The sequence below is a fragment of the Zalophus californianus genome, chromosome 10, assembly GCF_009762305.2.
Source record: "Zalophus californianus isolate mZalCal1 chromosome 10, mZalCal1.pri.v2, whole genome shotgun sequence".
Classification (NCBI taxonomy): domain Eukaryota; kingdom Metazoa; phylum Chordata; class Mammalia; order Carnivora; family Otariidae; genus Zalophus; species Zalophus californianus.
Window position 1 is genome coordinate 32,844,721 of NC_045604.1, and position 14,666 is coordinate 32,859,386.

General features: G+C 35.4%; 2 protein-coding genes across 7 annotated transcripts in view; both read left to right on the forward strand.

The window, feature by feature from the left end:
- The window catches only part of ZBTB41 (zinc finger and BTB domain containing 41), a 49,321-nt gene extending 42,089 nt beyond the window's left edge, over positions 1-7,232 (forward strand). For both annotated transcript variants that reach the window (XM_027611760.2, XM_027611759.2), the window contains exon 11: positions 284-7,232. In XM_027611760.2, coding sequence (XP_027467561.1) covers positions 284-939 — 656 coding nt within the window. In that variant the 3' untranslated portion in view covers positions 940-7,232. The remainder of the gene's footprint in view (positions 1-283) is intronic.
- A 1,549-nt stretch (positions 7,233-8,781) lies between these two features.
- Positions 8,782-14,666, forward strand: part of ASPM (assembly factor for spindle microtubules) — a 64,159-nt gene continuing 58,274 nt past the window's right edge. For 4 of the 5 annotated variants that reach the window (XM_027613549.2, XM_027613547.2, XM_027613552.2 and 1 more), the window contains exons 1-3: positions 8,782-9,276; positions 10,859-11,002; positions 13,057-14,533. In XM_027613549.2, the coding sequence (XP_027469350.2) occupies positions 8,983-9,276; positions 10,859-11,002; positions 13,057-14,533 (1,915 nt within the window). In that variant the 5' untranslated portion in view covers positions 8,782-8,982. The remainder of the gene's footprint in view (positions 9,277-10,858; positions 11,003-13,056; positions 14,534-14,666) is intronic. The other variant, XM_027613551.2, reaches the window with a different exon arrangement.

The window sequence follows — 14,666 nt, forward strand, 5'->3', positions numbered from 1 at the left end:
CCATTTACCAACTCTGATGTAGGTACTATTGTTACTCCGTATTACTGGCAAAGAAACAATGCTTAGAAACTGTCTTGCTCCGGGTTTGACTGGGAAGTGGTACAGCGAGAATTCAAACCCGGATCTTTTTAATGTTTGAGCCCATTCTCTTTATTGTGATAACATTTAATATCACTACTTTTATTAAGTTCTTGTGAGTATTCATGTGGAAAATGTGTTACTTTAAATCACTGTCTTACCAAGCGAATGCATTTTACACTTAATTTCATTTTTGTTCATACAGGTGAAAAACCATACAAGTGTCAAATTTGCAATCAATCTTTTAGAATTAAGAAAACTTTAACAAAACACCTGGTTATTCATTCTGATGCCCGACCTTTCAACTGTCAGCACTGTAATGCAACATTTAAGCGGAAAGACAAGCTGAAATACCACATTGACCATGTTCATGGCATAAAATCTCCTGACGATCCTCTCAGTACTTCTGAGGAAAAACTTGTATCTTTGCCAGTAGAATACTCGTCTGATGATAAAATCTTTCAAACAGAAACAAAACAGTATATGGACCAACCCAAAGTTTATCAGTCAGAAGCCAAGACTTTGTTACAGAATGTGTCTGCTGAAGTGTGTGTTCCAGTAACATTGGTTCCAGTTCAGATGCCGGACACTCAGAGTGATCTGGTGCGTCATACAACCACGCTGCCACCATCTTCTCATGAGATCTTGTCGCCACAGCCACAAGCAACTGATTACCCCCGAGCAGCTGATTTAGCTTTTCTGGAAAAGTATACTCTCACTCCTCAACCTGCAAATATAGTTCATCCAGTACGACCTGAACAAATGCTAGATCCTAGAGAACAGTCTTATCTTGGAACATTACTAGGCCTTGATAATGCTACTGCTGTACAAAGTATTTCTAATAATGAGCATCATTCATGAGTAAATCTAAACATTCCACAGACTTTTTTGATGGTTATGTGCTAATGGTAGCCTAGACTGATGGCTTTTAAATTAGTAAGGCTGCTATTTTTTCATTTTCTCTAGTTTCTCCAGTCCTCAGAACCATTTCAAATCAAGAAAAATATGTATATCTGTTTACTGAACATATGAATGAATATTTGGACACATTTTGAGGTATAATATTTGAAATGAACATTTTTGTGATTTTTTTAAAGATGACTTAGTGCTAATTTTTAATGGTTTCTCAAACTTTTCAAAATTACTGGCTGTTGACTTTATGGTTTTGTTTTTGGTTTTGTTCTTAATTATCCATGGAAATTTTTATTGTTTAATTTCAATCCTTTTTTCTCCCTTCACCATCTTCTAAACAAGCTTAAGGACCATGTAGCCTTTAAGAAAGAATTTAAGAGTACACTGATAATTACAACTCTTCCTTATCCTAACTTAAGATTCATTATTCTTCCTTCCACATTTTAAAAAACTGAAATTAGGAATTTAATTTTATAGGGAAGTCTTGGATATTTCTGTGTTTTTTATTTTTTATGTGGCCCTAATTTTAGGTTATTATTAATCCTTTGGTCTTTTGACAAACTCAAAGCCAGAAAGCTAACTTAATTAAGATTAGCTTGTTAAATGAAACCTAGAATTGAAATAATTCTCCAAATGATTGGTTTTTGCCTATGCTTCAATTATTGTAAGAAATACAAATTTTTAATGTATAGGCATTAAATTATACAAGTTGAAAATGTATTAAAGACAAATTGTGACAGTTTTAACTAGATAGCTTTGAAGGTAAGTTCATCTTTTATATTTTGTCACTTAAGAAACATCAACAATACATCATACCAGGTATCTTCATCTCACTAAAGGAGGGGCAATTATAATAATCAATGAAATTTAATTAACACGCTACTTTTGGTCTCATCTACTTTGGCTAACAAAATTGTGGGAAACAGAACCTAGGTATTTCATATATAATTGTTAGGGAAGGTGCCAAATTATAAAATTCATGTCTAACTAAACTTAATGTTTACTTTAATTAAAGGGAACCACTATTTGTATACAGATTTACATGTAATCTAGATCTTTATTTTGCTTTTCACAGAAGCCTAATGTCTGTAATTATCCTTGATTTTTATTTTTGTAGGAGATAAAAGTTGAGGACTTGGTGAAAGGAAATAGCAGTTAGAGCAAAAACCTCACTGATAAAAATTAATCGAGGAAAAAGTCAGTCAAAATTATAAAATACCTTTAAAGATGTGCACTTTCCATATTTTCAAGTCAATTTAAACTTAAGCTAGGATAATGTTTCCTAGTAGAGCTGCTTGAAGGATTAGAATAGGCAGGGTTGATTTATTATTAGCATGTCATTTGTATGTAAACTACTGGAAAATAGCAATTTTAAGAGTTTTCTAGTTCAGTTTTGTTTACACTCCTAATTGCTTTAAGCACTTTTTTTTGTGTGTAAACTGTAAAGTCTGGCCCAGCCCTTGTGAAAAAAATCACAAATAAAATAATGAAGTTTTAATGAATAAAATTTAACCACTTAATAATGGGGAAACTTGTTTGCTGAAGCACTTAAGAAATGAAGGTACTTTAACATTCACCATACTAGTGGCAATAAAACAAAAGAAAAAAAAATGTTGAGATTGAGGCAGTTAACCAAAGTAGCTCATATAAGTAACAAAACCGACCTGAATTTTGCCTCAGTTATCAAAGTTTGGTTGTAATTAATCTAGGACCAGTAGATATAATTAATGTATTCTTCTTTTTAAAAGGTTCTTACTTTTGTGTGGAAATGTTATATCTGGGGTACTTACATGATTTAACTTGACTATATGAGGTACTATTGTTAGTCTGTTAGTCTTTCAAATTGACTTAAATATACAGATCTTTATGATTTTTATCATAAGGAGCAGCAAGACTTTTAACTAAAAAACATACTGTAATGAGATGAAATAATACCTAAAAGTATACCCTGCCTTACATATAAACCATCATAGAAAAGTTTGGACTTATCAAAAGGCAGATGATATGTATGTGTCTGTGTATGGTATATTGTATGCTTGGTAGCAAGAAAGAAGGTGTTGCATTTTCACATTGAAAAGAATACTTTGCTTTTTGAAGGTATTTACTTTAGGATTCTTTTAATAATAATTTCCTAATGCTTTAAATATATAATTTGATTGTAGGAATTGGTTTACGGTATAAAACTTTTCTGGAATACATCTCTTAATGTAAACTGAAATAGAATTATATTTAGTTATTATTGTAGATAAACTTGAATACTGATTTACTCTTTCATAAAATGCTTTCAGTTATCTCGTTTAACCTCATAACCAGCTCTGAAAGAGAAAGGACATGCTATATTCCCATTTTAGAGATGAAGAATCTGAGGTTAAGATAAAGGACTCAGTTAAGCTCACATCATTAATAAATGTCAGAGCTACTAATAGGGAAAGAAAGCCAGCATTAATAAATGCTTACTAAGTGCCAGGCACTACATTTTCTCATGTAATCTTAAACAGTCTGGGAATTAGATAGTATAATTCTTACAAAGAAATTATCTCAGCGGGTGGACAAACACACACAAATCTGCTGCCTCTAATTTCCAAAATTAGAATATAGGAAATTTTAAAATTGTGAAAACCTCATGGATTTGGGCAAACTGAATGTATATAAGTTGTTGAAGTTGGCACAAAAAATAATGTAATGAGGCCTACTCTTTTCAGTTAACCTTTTGTAATATTTGGAGTATTTGGACAAATGTTCCATTAACTCTGAAATCCATTAATTTTGTAACTATACTTAAAATTTTGAATCTTGCAACTAAGTTTAGCCTCATTCAGAATTTTTTATTTTATGAACATAATTTATTGTTTTAAATTAATTTTTTAGCTGATAGCAGTTAGCACTTAATATGTAAATTGAATAATTTATGAAGTATAGAAATTTGTTAACCTAATCAGTTTTTACTTAAATGCACCAAAGATTTTTAGTAGGTATTAAAATAGTTTAAAAGAATTAAAATTCTTTGTTGTTTGAATAAATATTTGTCCAAAGAAGCACAGTTGAAGTCCTAGGATTATGGATTTTTAAAAAAAAAATCATTAGTTTGAATAATAAGATTAAGTGTTTGTGTTTATATGTATAAAAATAAAAACAGAAGAAAACACTCTGGGAATAGTCATACTGACAAACCAATTACAAGTAAGAATACTCAGTTTTCCTCAGTTTAATTAATTAAATGTTACCTTTAAGTGGACACTATTAAATGCTAAATAATAAGCTTATTTTTTACACTACACTATTAAAATAATTTTGCCTTAGAATTTTTTTTTTTAAGACAAGTCGAACTTATTTTTATAAGAAACCCCACCTATTTTTTGCAGCCTAAAATACCATTTAAGATTAGGGTTAGTTCTTCATGCCAGCAAGATTTAACCAACAACTGTAAAGGTAATGATCTTTGCATACTCTTAAGTAACTTAATCATTTATTGCTGGGAGAAAAGGAATAGCATAAATAGGGTTTTAAACTGGTGCTTTATTAAGTGACTTCCTTTTAAGTGATTGTAGGTCATGAAGTAGGTACACTAATATTCTGTCAGCTTTAAAAGTGTCAAGACATCTTTGCAGAGTGACTATAAACTGTTAAGGGCTCATAAGTAATTAAATATCACTCAATTGCTTTTCACTCTTTAATTGCAAACAAAAACACAAACTGGTGTGTTTAGAAGTTTGAGTTCTCTTCCTACCGGATCATTTTAACATAGCATTGATGAAAAGTCAGATTTAGAGCATTAGCTCTTTGACAGTGTCCTTTTTATACCCAGTCTTTTCTGAATTGAATGCTTTGTGCCTTTTCGCTGTGTTGTAGTTGCTTAAAATTGATTCTGCTCACTAGATTGTACTGGTTAATAAATGATTTTGATTTTGTTGTTGTTGTTATGGGTTTTATGTTTGTGTTGCCTGCTGGTCAGGCAACACTTTTTTAGATTATTTTATGATTATTTAGGAAAATGGCACTAAGTACAAGTGTGAACATTTGGTTTTTTAAAATCTCTTTTGTGGCCTTTATAGTTACTGTGAAGCCACTCCAGGCCCTGTCTCTAGATGCTTATTAGAGGAATCTGGCAAATAAAATAAAATGAGTAGTGTGTCTGCCTCTCTGTCTCCTCCTCCCCTCCCTTTTTAAAAATAATCAGTTCCCATAACTGCACAGCTCTACATTGAATGGCTTCTCATTTCAGTTTGCCTAAAACTGAACTAGAGGTGATGGTTTGAGATGAGTTTCTCATTAGGAGCAGCAACATTCCAACCAACATACAATTTGAGTTGATGAACTCAGGAAAAATTAGGACTTTTAAAGTCATATTGGATTATTCTAAGATTCAGTGCCAAATTTGGAGTAACTAAAAATGTATTCTTTAATAGGGAACAAGTAGCATTCTAAAACTTTAAATAGTGTTATGATAAATGTTACTTGTGATTAGGGTGAATAACGGATAATGTGAGAATAATTTTCTAAATAATTTCTAGGAACTATAGGCAATTCTTCCTTAGATCCTCCCCCTTTCTTTTACACATTCCTCTCGGTAAAGTCTGTGGTGTTCTTTTGGGGGATCACCCCCTTGTTTCCTCTAATGTTATTTCAACTTAAAGATACTTTTATCCTAGAATATTAGCATGCTTTCTGCTCTTCTCTTTGGAAGTAGCATTAATAAGATAGAAATAATAGGATTAGGTTGTGTGGAAGACGAGAGAAAGAAGGTCTTGGTAGAGTGACTATGTTTTGTTTACTCTTCATGTTTCATTCAACTTGCTATGTATTGATCTTAAATCTATGACTATTGAAGAAGCCCAAGACAATTTAAATTTAGCCTCTGCAGCCATTTATACAGAGAAAATAATTATATTCAGAGAATAGAGGTTATATAAAGATGGACGTATCTTTTTTTAAATCTCAAGTAAAAAAGTAATTTCAGTGCTTGCATTGTTGGAGATTCTAAAACATTTCTTGAATGAAGAGCATGTATACTTCTCATTGTTATTTTGCCTCTTTGCTTGGTATTCCTGCTTGCGTTAAAGTTGGACAGTGTACTGTGGTGTAATTACAAAATTTTTATTTCTTCCAACAATTGGACTTTTCTTATCCCTATAGATAACAACTGTATTACAATAGTTGAGTGTGGCTGCCAAAAAGAATGAATACAGAGGTGGGCATTTAGCTGCTCCATGTTGTGTAGTAAGTGTTCTAATTAAAGGGATTTATGATGTACATTAAAGTGGAAATGCTTTTGAACTTAGCCTTCAGTCTCAAATCATAAGTTTTGTTTTTAATCATTAAAGGACACTTAAAAGCAATTACAAAGAAAAATCTAAAATATCAAAATTCATTATTTTGTCAACCGTGTGTGAAGTATCTTGTGAGTTACATAGGTATTTTAGCTGTCTCATGTTTCGTAAGTACAAATGTATAGAAAAACTCAGTTCTCTGTGAAGACTAGGAAGTGTATTGTATATTGAACTAGTTCTTTGTGTTATTTTGATATTTAAAATAAATACAAAGTTCTTTGGTCCTAATAAAGCATATCTAGGTTTTATTGAACACATTTTAACAGCATGGAAATGCAGAACATACTCTGCATGACTCCTTAAAAATTGAATGCAAAGACCATAAACAAATGGAAAATCTGGCTTACCATACAGTTCCATCCATAAACCAGGCTTTTCCTTCCTTTACGAAATGGTCATAAGGAAATCCCCAATTTTCCCAAGGTGTAGATTGAGAGAGAGCCTGCGAAATACAGTTGACTCTTGAATAATGTGGGTGTTGGGGGAACTGACACCTGGTGTAGTTGAAAATCTGTGCATAATTTTGACTCCTCAAAAAGTTAACTACTAATAGCCTACTGTTGACCAAAAGCCTTACCAATAACATAAACAATACATGTTTTGCATGTTATATGTATTATATACTATATTCCTAACAATATAGTAAGCTAGAAAAAATAAAATGTTAAGAAAATCATAAGAGGAAAATACATTTACAGTACTGTAAAAAGTCATGTAAGGGAACCAGTGCAGTTCAAACCCAACTGTCACCTACATTTGCAAAGATGTGACTGGGATGTAGGGAAACAAGCAATAATGCAATACCCTGGAACTATTAACAACTATGGTATTCCCTCCCCCAGATCCAACGGGACAAGGGGAAAGACCCCTGTGGAGAGGGCACCTGTTCAGCTATGTGTTGCTTTCAATGTTGAGATGTAGTCAGCCCAAGGTGGGAGAGGGGAGGAAGTAAGTACCCTCCCCTCCCTCTTTTTCCTTAGTGATCTCCCTCTTTGAAGCAAAACAGAAGCCACAGAGTAAAAAGGCTATTAATGTAGCATATACAGAATGTAGATCAGAATCCCATAGCAAAGTACAGTCTGGAAAACAGTGGGGAGTAGAAGTGAAGGGGCAAATACAAAATATCCAGTACAGTAAAAAAAAATTGTGTTAATAGCATTTGTTCATGAAAAACTATGAAGGGAAAACATTAAAAAATGTGCTATCACCATGTTAAAAGAGTTGCACCAAACATTTCAGTGACTTAAGCTTTAAGAGGACTTATATTTGCAATGTTAATTTGATGAATAACAATAATATGAAATAATATAAAGTGTACTTGAAAATCATTGTAATTAATATTAACATTTTTTGCTTAAAAAAACTAGTAGTGTTCTTACTGTGCATCAATCCTAAAGGCTTCCCCCACCAAAAAAAACCTCAATAAACAATTTTGTTTAAAAATTGTTAAGGTAACAGGATTCAACTTCAGGTTATGTTGGGCATAAGTGAATATAATTTAATATCTCCCCTGTCTCATTTTTCTACTCAGACTTTGCTTTCTCTATACTTCGTGTACCCATACACACATCCATACATTATAGTTTCTTAATATCTTTAGAGGCAGTATGGTATAGTGGGTAAGAGCAAAACTAAAAACTGCCTGTGTACATATCCTAGCTTTGCAAGTTGCAGTCTTGTATGCTCTGTATTGTTCATCTGTAAAATACAAATAGGAGCTATTTCAGAGTTGAAGTGAAAGTTGAGGTAAATGTGTAAAGGACTTTAAACAATCCCTGGAATATAGTAATAGCAATATGCAAGCCATAATCATTATTATTAGATACCTACAGTTAAAAACCAAGAAGTTGTTAAGGGCAATGGCTGTCAAAACCATTACTTACGAATTCTTGGGAATCTCGGTTTTCTTTGTTTATCTAGTTTTGCTCCCTGAGGTAAGAACCAGCATGGAGAATTACTGAGCACTTGTATGGTCAGTCACTGAAATAAGCACGTTCACACAACTATAAATTTAATTTTCTTCATTTTTCTCCCATCTCTCCCCAGGAAACCGCAAAAGGAAAGCTAATCAATATAATTCTGGGTGGGGTCTATTAGATGAGAGGAATGATTTAAATTAATTTTTGCCTACTTAACGGTTTTACCTAAGGTTGTCTCGGGCACCCGCAATGATTGCTACATTTACTGTGGAAATGCTTTTACTCTGTCCCCTTTAACCCAACCTGTTTACAAATAAGCTAATTTCAGTTCTAAACCATGGGTTTCGGGGTGTCGTCAAGACTCCACCAAGGTTTTCGCCCTCTTCACGCAGAGCGAGCGGCTGCCCATGTAATCGTTTAAATAAGGCGCTGTCGTCCCATTGGCCGGAGGCTGCTGCCCATTGATTGGCCTTGTAAGGAAGTGGGCGGTTCCCGGGCGCACCCATTGGTGGAGGCGAGAAGTTTAAACCGAGGTTAGGGCCACACTTGCTTTGCTCCGCTTTGGAGTTTGCGAATTTGTGGCGTTTGTTTCTTTTTTTCCGGCGTGTCGGCGACTGGAAACGAAAGGGGGGAGAATTCGCTGTACGACCTCCACAGCCGCCTCCGAGGGGCCGCGGCCGGGGTCCCCGCTCCGCAGCAGCCTTGTGGGAGCCGCGCCAGAATCTCGGCGGCGTCTCGAAGCTGCCATGGCGACCCGGCGTATGGGGCGAAGCTGGGAGGTGAGCCCCACCGAGCGGAGGCCGCCGGCTGGGCTGCGGGGCCCCGCGGCCGAGGATGCGGCAGCTTCCCCGCCGGTCCTGTCTCTCAGCCACTTCTGCAGGTCTCCTTTCCTCTGCTTCGGAGATGTGCGCTTGGGAGCCTCGCGGACGCTGCCTCTGGTCCTGGACAACCCTAACGACGAGGTCGCTGAAGTGAAGATCTCCCACTTCCCAGCCGCGGAGCAGGGCTTTAGCGTCTCGCAGCGCTGGTTCGAGCTGCAGGTAGGTGGTAGGCGGGGCGTGCCCGGGCCTGCGCCCCGGCTCCCTGCTCTCCCGTGCCCTCTTTGCGGGGGGTGGGAGGGGGCGACTTGGAAAAGACACCCACAAACGAAGGATGCCCTAGCTCCTTTTCACTGATTCTGGGCTAGTCCTTATCCCACCTGCTCCACAGATGGTTAGGGTAAGTGCTAATTTGGGCGGTGACAGCACATCACCGCGCGTGCAGGGTGCATCTTTAGAAGCATTTTAATAGATCTATCTATTTAGTTATTTTTAGGATTGCCAGGAGTAACTTGGTTAGAGCAGCTTTTTAAAAAATTATTGCTTCCTATCAGTCATCTTAATATGCGTTTTAGTGTCCATATGTATCAGGGAAACTGACTCCAAATAGAGTCAGGGTAACTACTTATGCAGGTGAAATAGGGAGCTTTGTTTTGGCTGAATGTGTCTACAGCAAAAAAAACAAGCATGGGTGGTACATATGTTTTAATATCATACTCCTTTTTTTCCTCTCTGCTACAGTGTCGTTTTAATGGTGAATCAAATTTAATTTTACAACTGTTGCTTCAAGAACAACCTGCGTAGCTGTTCTGCATTGCATTGGCCATAGTAATGTTCCCATCCCTCTTACCAAAAGCTAGAGAATTTATATTATTTTGACTGCTGTGGCCTTCCCATTGAGAACCTCTGAAAGTGTGAAAATAAACCATTAGCTGAGGGAGTCTGACTAGTCTATACAACTGCTTCATAATGTAGTGAGAAGAGGCTCTAATCTGAGGTCTATTAACTTGTGAGCCAGCAGTGGTTCAGTTACACTTTAAGAACCTGTCTCTCCCCTCTACTTTAGGAATGCCTGCTTTTCGTTCTATGCGAAGATAGACTTTTTTTTTTTCCGTCTGTATAATACTTTTTATTTCTTTTTGTTATGTGGACTAGAGTTGTTTTATGGGGTTTTTCAATTTATTTTGTTAGAATTTGCTGTTTTATAGGATAAAAGTTCACTTTTTTAAAGTGTTTTTTTGTTTATGTTAGTGACCATACAGTACATCATTAGTTTTGATGTAGTGTTCCATGATCCATTGTTTGCGTATAACACCCAGTGCTCCATGCAGTACGTGCCCTCCTTAATACCTATCACCGGGCTAACCCATCCCTCCACTCCTCTCCCCTCTAAGACCCTCAGTTTGTTTCCTGGAGTCCATAAAACTAGCTGTTTATGATGTTTTATGGTTTCTACTTTAAAACAAAACTTGTCTTTTTTCCCCTGAAAAACGATGGACACAGAGTTTGTTTTGTCATTGTCAGAGTTTTGCATTTGACAAATTCCTGCCAGGCTACGGGTATAGATGCAATTAAGATTTTATTATAATTTTATTTTTTTGTTGAACCTTGTTACTATTAGTGGCTTTTTTCCTTATAATGAAATTAGGGTAAGAAAATATATTTGACTGTTAAACTTACTAGGGTGTAGAGCATTGGTGACTAACAATTATTAGTCATCTGTATTCTAAACTGTACGTAATATGTTTCGATTATTATGCATCACTATTTTTATACTCATTCAAAATGTGTTCTTTGATTATAGCCTAAAGAAAAAATAGTTATTTCTGTTAAGTGGACACCATTAAAAGAAGGCCGAGTAAGAGAGATTGTGACATTTCTTGTAAATGATGTTCTGAAACACCAAGCTATATTACTAGGAAATGCAGAAGAACAGAAAAAGAAAAAGGTAATCAGTTTTAATCATTCTGTGATTTACTCTAAGAAAATAAGAACATGTAAAAATTTTGAGAAGTCTTTTGTGTTATTTTGTTTCAGATTTTTATTTAAATTCTAGTTAACATATAGTGTAATACTGGCTTCAGGAGTAGAATTTAATGATTCATCATTTACATATAATACCCATTGCTCATCACAAGTGCCCTCCTTAATACCCATCACCCATTTAGCCCATTCCTCACCCACCTCCTCTCCAGCAACCCTCAGTTTGTTCTCTATAGTTGAGTCTCTTAAGGTTTGTCTCCCTCTTTTTTTCCCCCCTTCCCCTATGTTCATCTGTTTTGTTTCTTGAATTCCACGTATGAGTGAAATCATAGGTATTTGTCTTTCTGTCACTGATTATTTCCCTTAGCATAATACACTCTAGCTCCATCCACCTCGTTGCAAATGGCAACATATTCTTTTTGGTGACTGAGTAATTGTCCATTGTGTATATATACCCATCTTCTTTATCCATTCATCAGTCAATGGACATTTGGGCTCTTCCCATAATTTGGCTATTGTTGATAATGCTACTATAAACTTTGAGGTGTATGTGCCCCTTTGAATCGGCATTTTTGTATCCTTTGGGTAAATACCCAATAGTACAATTGCTGGGTCGGAGGGTAGTTCTATTTTTAACTTTTTGAGGAACCTCCATACTGTTTTCCAAAGTGGCTGCACCAGTTTGCACTCTCACCAACAGCATAAGAAGGTTCCCCTTTCTCTGCACCCTTGCCAACATCTGTTTCCTGTGCTAATTTTATCCATTTTGACAGGTGTGAGGTGCTATCTCATCGTGGTTTTGACTTATATTTCCCTGATGATAAGTGATGTTGAGCATATTTTCATGTGTCTGTTAGTCATCTAGATGTCTTCTTTGGAGAAATGTCTGTTATGTCTGTTCTTGTTTTCTGCCCAACTCCTGATTGTTTGTTCTTTGGGTGTTAAGTTTGATAAGCTCTTTATAGATTTTGGATACTAACCCTTTATCAGATATGTCATTTGCAAGTATCTTCTCCCATTCCTTAGATTACCTTTTTACTTTCATTGATTGTTTCCCTCACTGTGCAGAAGCTTTTTGTCTTGATGAAGTCCCAATAGTTCATTTTTGCTTTTCTTTCTCTTGCCTTCAGAGACCTTTTAGTAAGAAGTTGCTACAGCTGATGTCAAAGAGTTTTCTGCTTGTGTTTTCCTTTAGGATTTTGATGGTTTCCTATCTCACATTTAGATCTTTCATCCATTTTGAATTTACTTTTGTGTATGCTGAAAGAAAGTGGTTCAGTTTCATTCTTCTGCATGTGCCTGTCCAATTTTCCCAACACTATTTGTTAAAGAGACTTTTTCCCATTGGATATTGTTTCCTTCCTTCTTTGTTGAAGATTAGTTGACCATATAGTTGTGGGTCCATTTCTAGGTTTTCTGTTCTGTTCTGATCTATGTGTCTGTTTTTGTGCCAGTACTGTACTGTCTTGATGATTACAGCTTTGTAATAGAGCTTGAAGTCCAGAATTGTGATGCTTCCAGCTTTGCTTTTCTTTTTCAAGATTGCTTTGGCTATTCAGGTCTTTTGTGGTTTCATACAAATAATAGGATTGTTTGTTCTAGCTCTGTGAAAAATGCTGGTGGTATTTTGATAGGGATTGCATTAAATGTGTAGATTGCTTTGGGTAGTATAGACATTTTAACAAAATTTGTTCTTCCAACCCATGAGCATGGGATGTTTTTCCATTTCTTTGTGTCATCTTCAGTTTCTTTTATAAGTGTTCTGTGGTTTTCAGAGTACAGATCTTTTACCTCTTTGATTAGGTTTATTTCTAGATATCTTGAGTGTTCAGAATGATTGTTTATCTAGCTGTGCTTGAAGGACAAGGCAAGCATAGGGTCCCCCTACTATTCCATCATCATAACTCCTCTGAAAGATCATTTTGGTAAGTCTTGAGGTAACATACATAATATTGCTAATTTAAAGGTAATATTCAGTAGCTATCAACTTAACCTGTATGTTTTGCTTATTTTTTGCAGAGAAGTCTTTGGGATACGAGTAGTAAGAAGAAAATGTCAGCCTCTTCAAGTAATAAGAGGATTTCCTGTATTCAAAATGTTAACAAAACATTTTGTGTTTCACAAAATGTTGACAGAGTTAGGAACCCACTACAAGCTTGTGAAAATTTGGCTATGAATGAAGGCTGTTCCCCAACAGAAAACAGTTCTTTAATCCTTGAAGAAAATAAAATACCAATATCACCTATTAGTCCCATTTTCAAAGAATGCCATGGTGAGACTTCCTTGCCTCTTTCTGTACGTCGGTCTACAACATACACATCTCTTCATGCCTGTGAAAATGGGGAACTGTTGAAAGTAGAAGGTGCCAGCATTTTGGAAGATTTTAATTTTAGTGAGAAAGTTGTAAATGAAACTTCCTTTAACTCCACAAATAATATTAATGGCCAAACTGAAGAGAATAGTAAACTTATTCTTACCCCAAACTGTCCTTCTACTTTGAACATTACACAAAGCCAAAGAAATTTTCTAAGTCCAGATTCCTTTGTAAATAACAGCCGTGCAGCTAATAATGAACTAGAGGTAGTGGCGTGTCTTTCATCAGATACGTTTATGAAAGATAATTCAAGGCATGTGCATTGGGAATCAAAAACTGTACATGAAAATTACCAGACAATCTTAAGTCCTGATTCTTTCATAAATGATAATTACGGACTAAATCAGGATCTAGCATCAGAGTCAATTAATCCAATTCTATCCCCAAATCAATTTGTAAAAGATAATATGGCATATATATGTATATCTCAGCAAACATGTAAATTATCACCATCATCAAATAAAAATTCTCAGTTCTCACAGTCTCCTCAAGATCAGAGAACAAATGGAGTTTTACCTCATATTCCTGAATGTCAGGGTTCAGAATCTCCCAAAGCTATTTTTGAAGAACCCAGAGCTTTAGAAATGAAGTCAAATTGTTACAGTTCTACAAAAAATCGACCTAAATTTTCTGCAATTCAGGATATTTCTAGTTACAGCCATGATAAACTTAAAAGACGCCCAATACTTTCTGCTACTGTTACTAAAAGTAAACCCACTTGTACCAGGGAAAACCAAAAAGAGACTAATAAACCAAAGGCAAAAAGATGTCTCAACAGTGTAGCAGGCAAATTTGAAAAAGTAACAGATAATCAAAAAGAGAAAGATGGTTTTCAATCTTGTCTTCCAATTATAGATCCAGTATGCAATAAATCTACAAGTTATAAAAATGTAATAACTCCTCCCTCAAAAACCACTTTAGTTGCCCGTAAAAGAAAGAGTGAGGGAGACAGGGACGAAGCAAATGTTAGAATTACAGAACATACAGAGGTACAAGAAATCAAAAGAATCCATTTTTCTCCTGTGGAATCTAAAACATCAACTGTTAAAAAAACGAAAAAACTGGTAATACCCATCTCAAAACATATGAACAGAGAGAAATTAAACCTGAAGAAGAAAACTGGTGAGTCTCGTTTATAAAATCTTCGATGAAAATATACCTCTAGGGTGCATATTTGCTCTTTCTTTTGGTTTAGTAAATTGCCCATTGATAAGCTTGAATTAAGTTGCACTTTTCATTTACCAGTTTGCTTAGT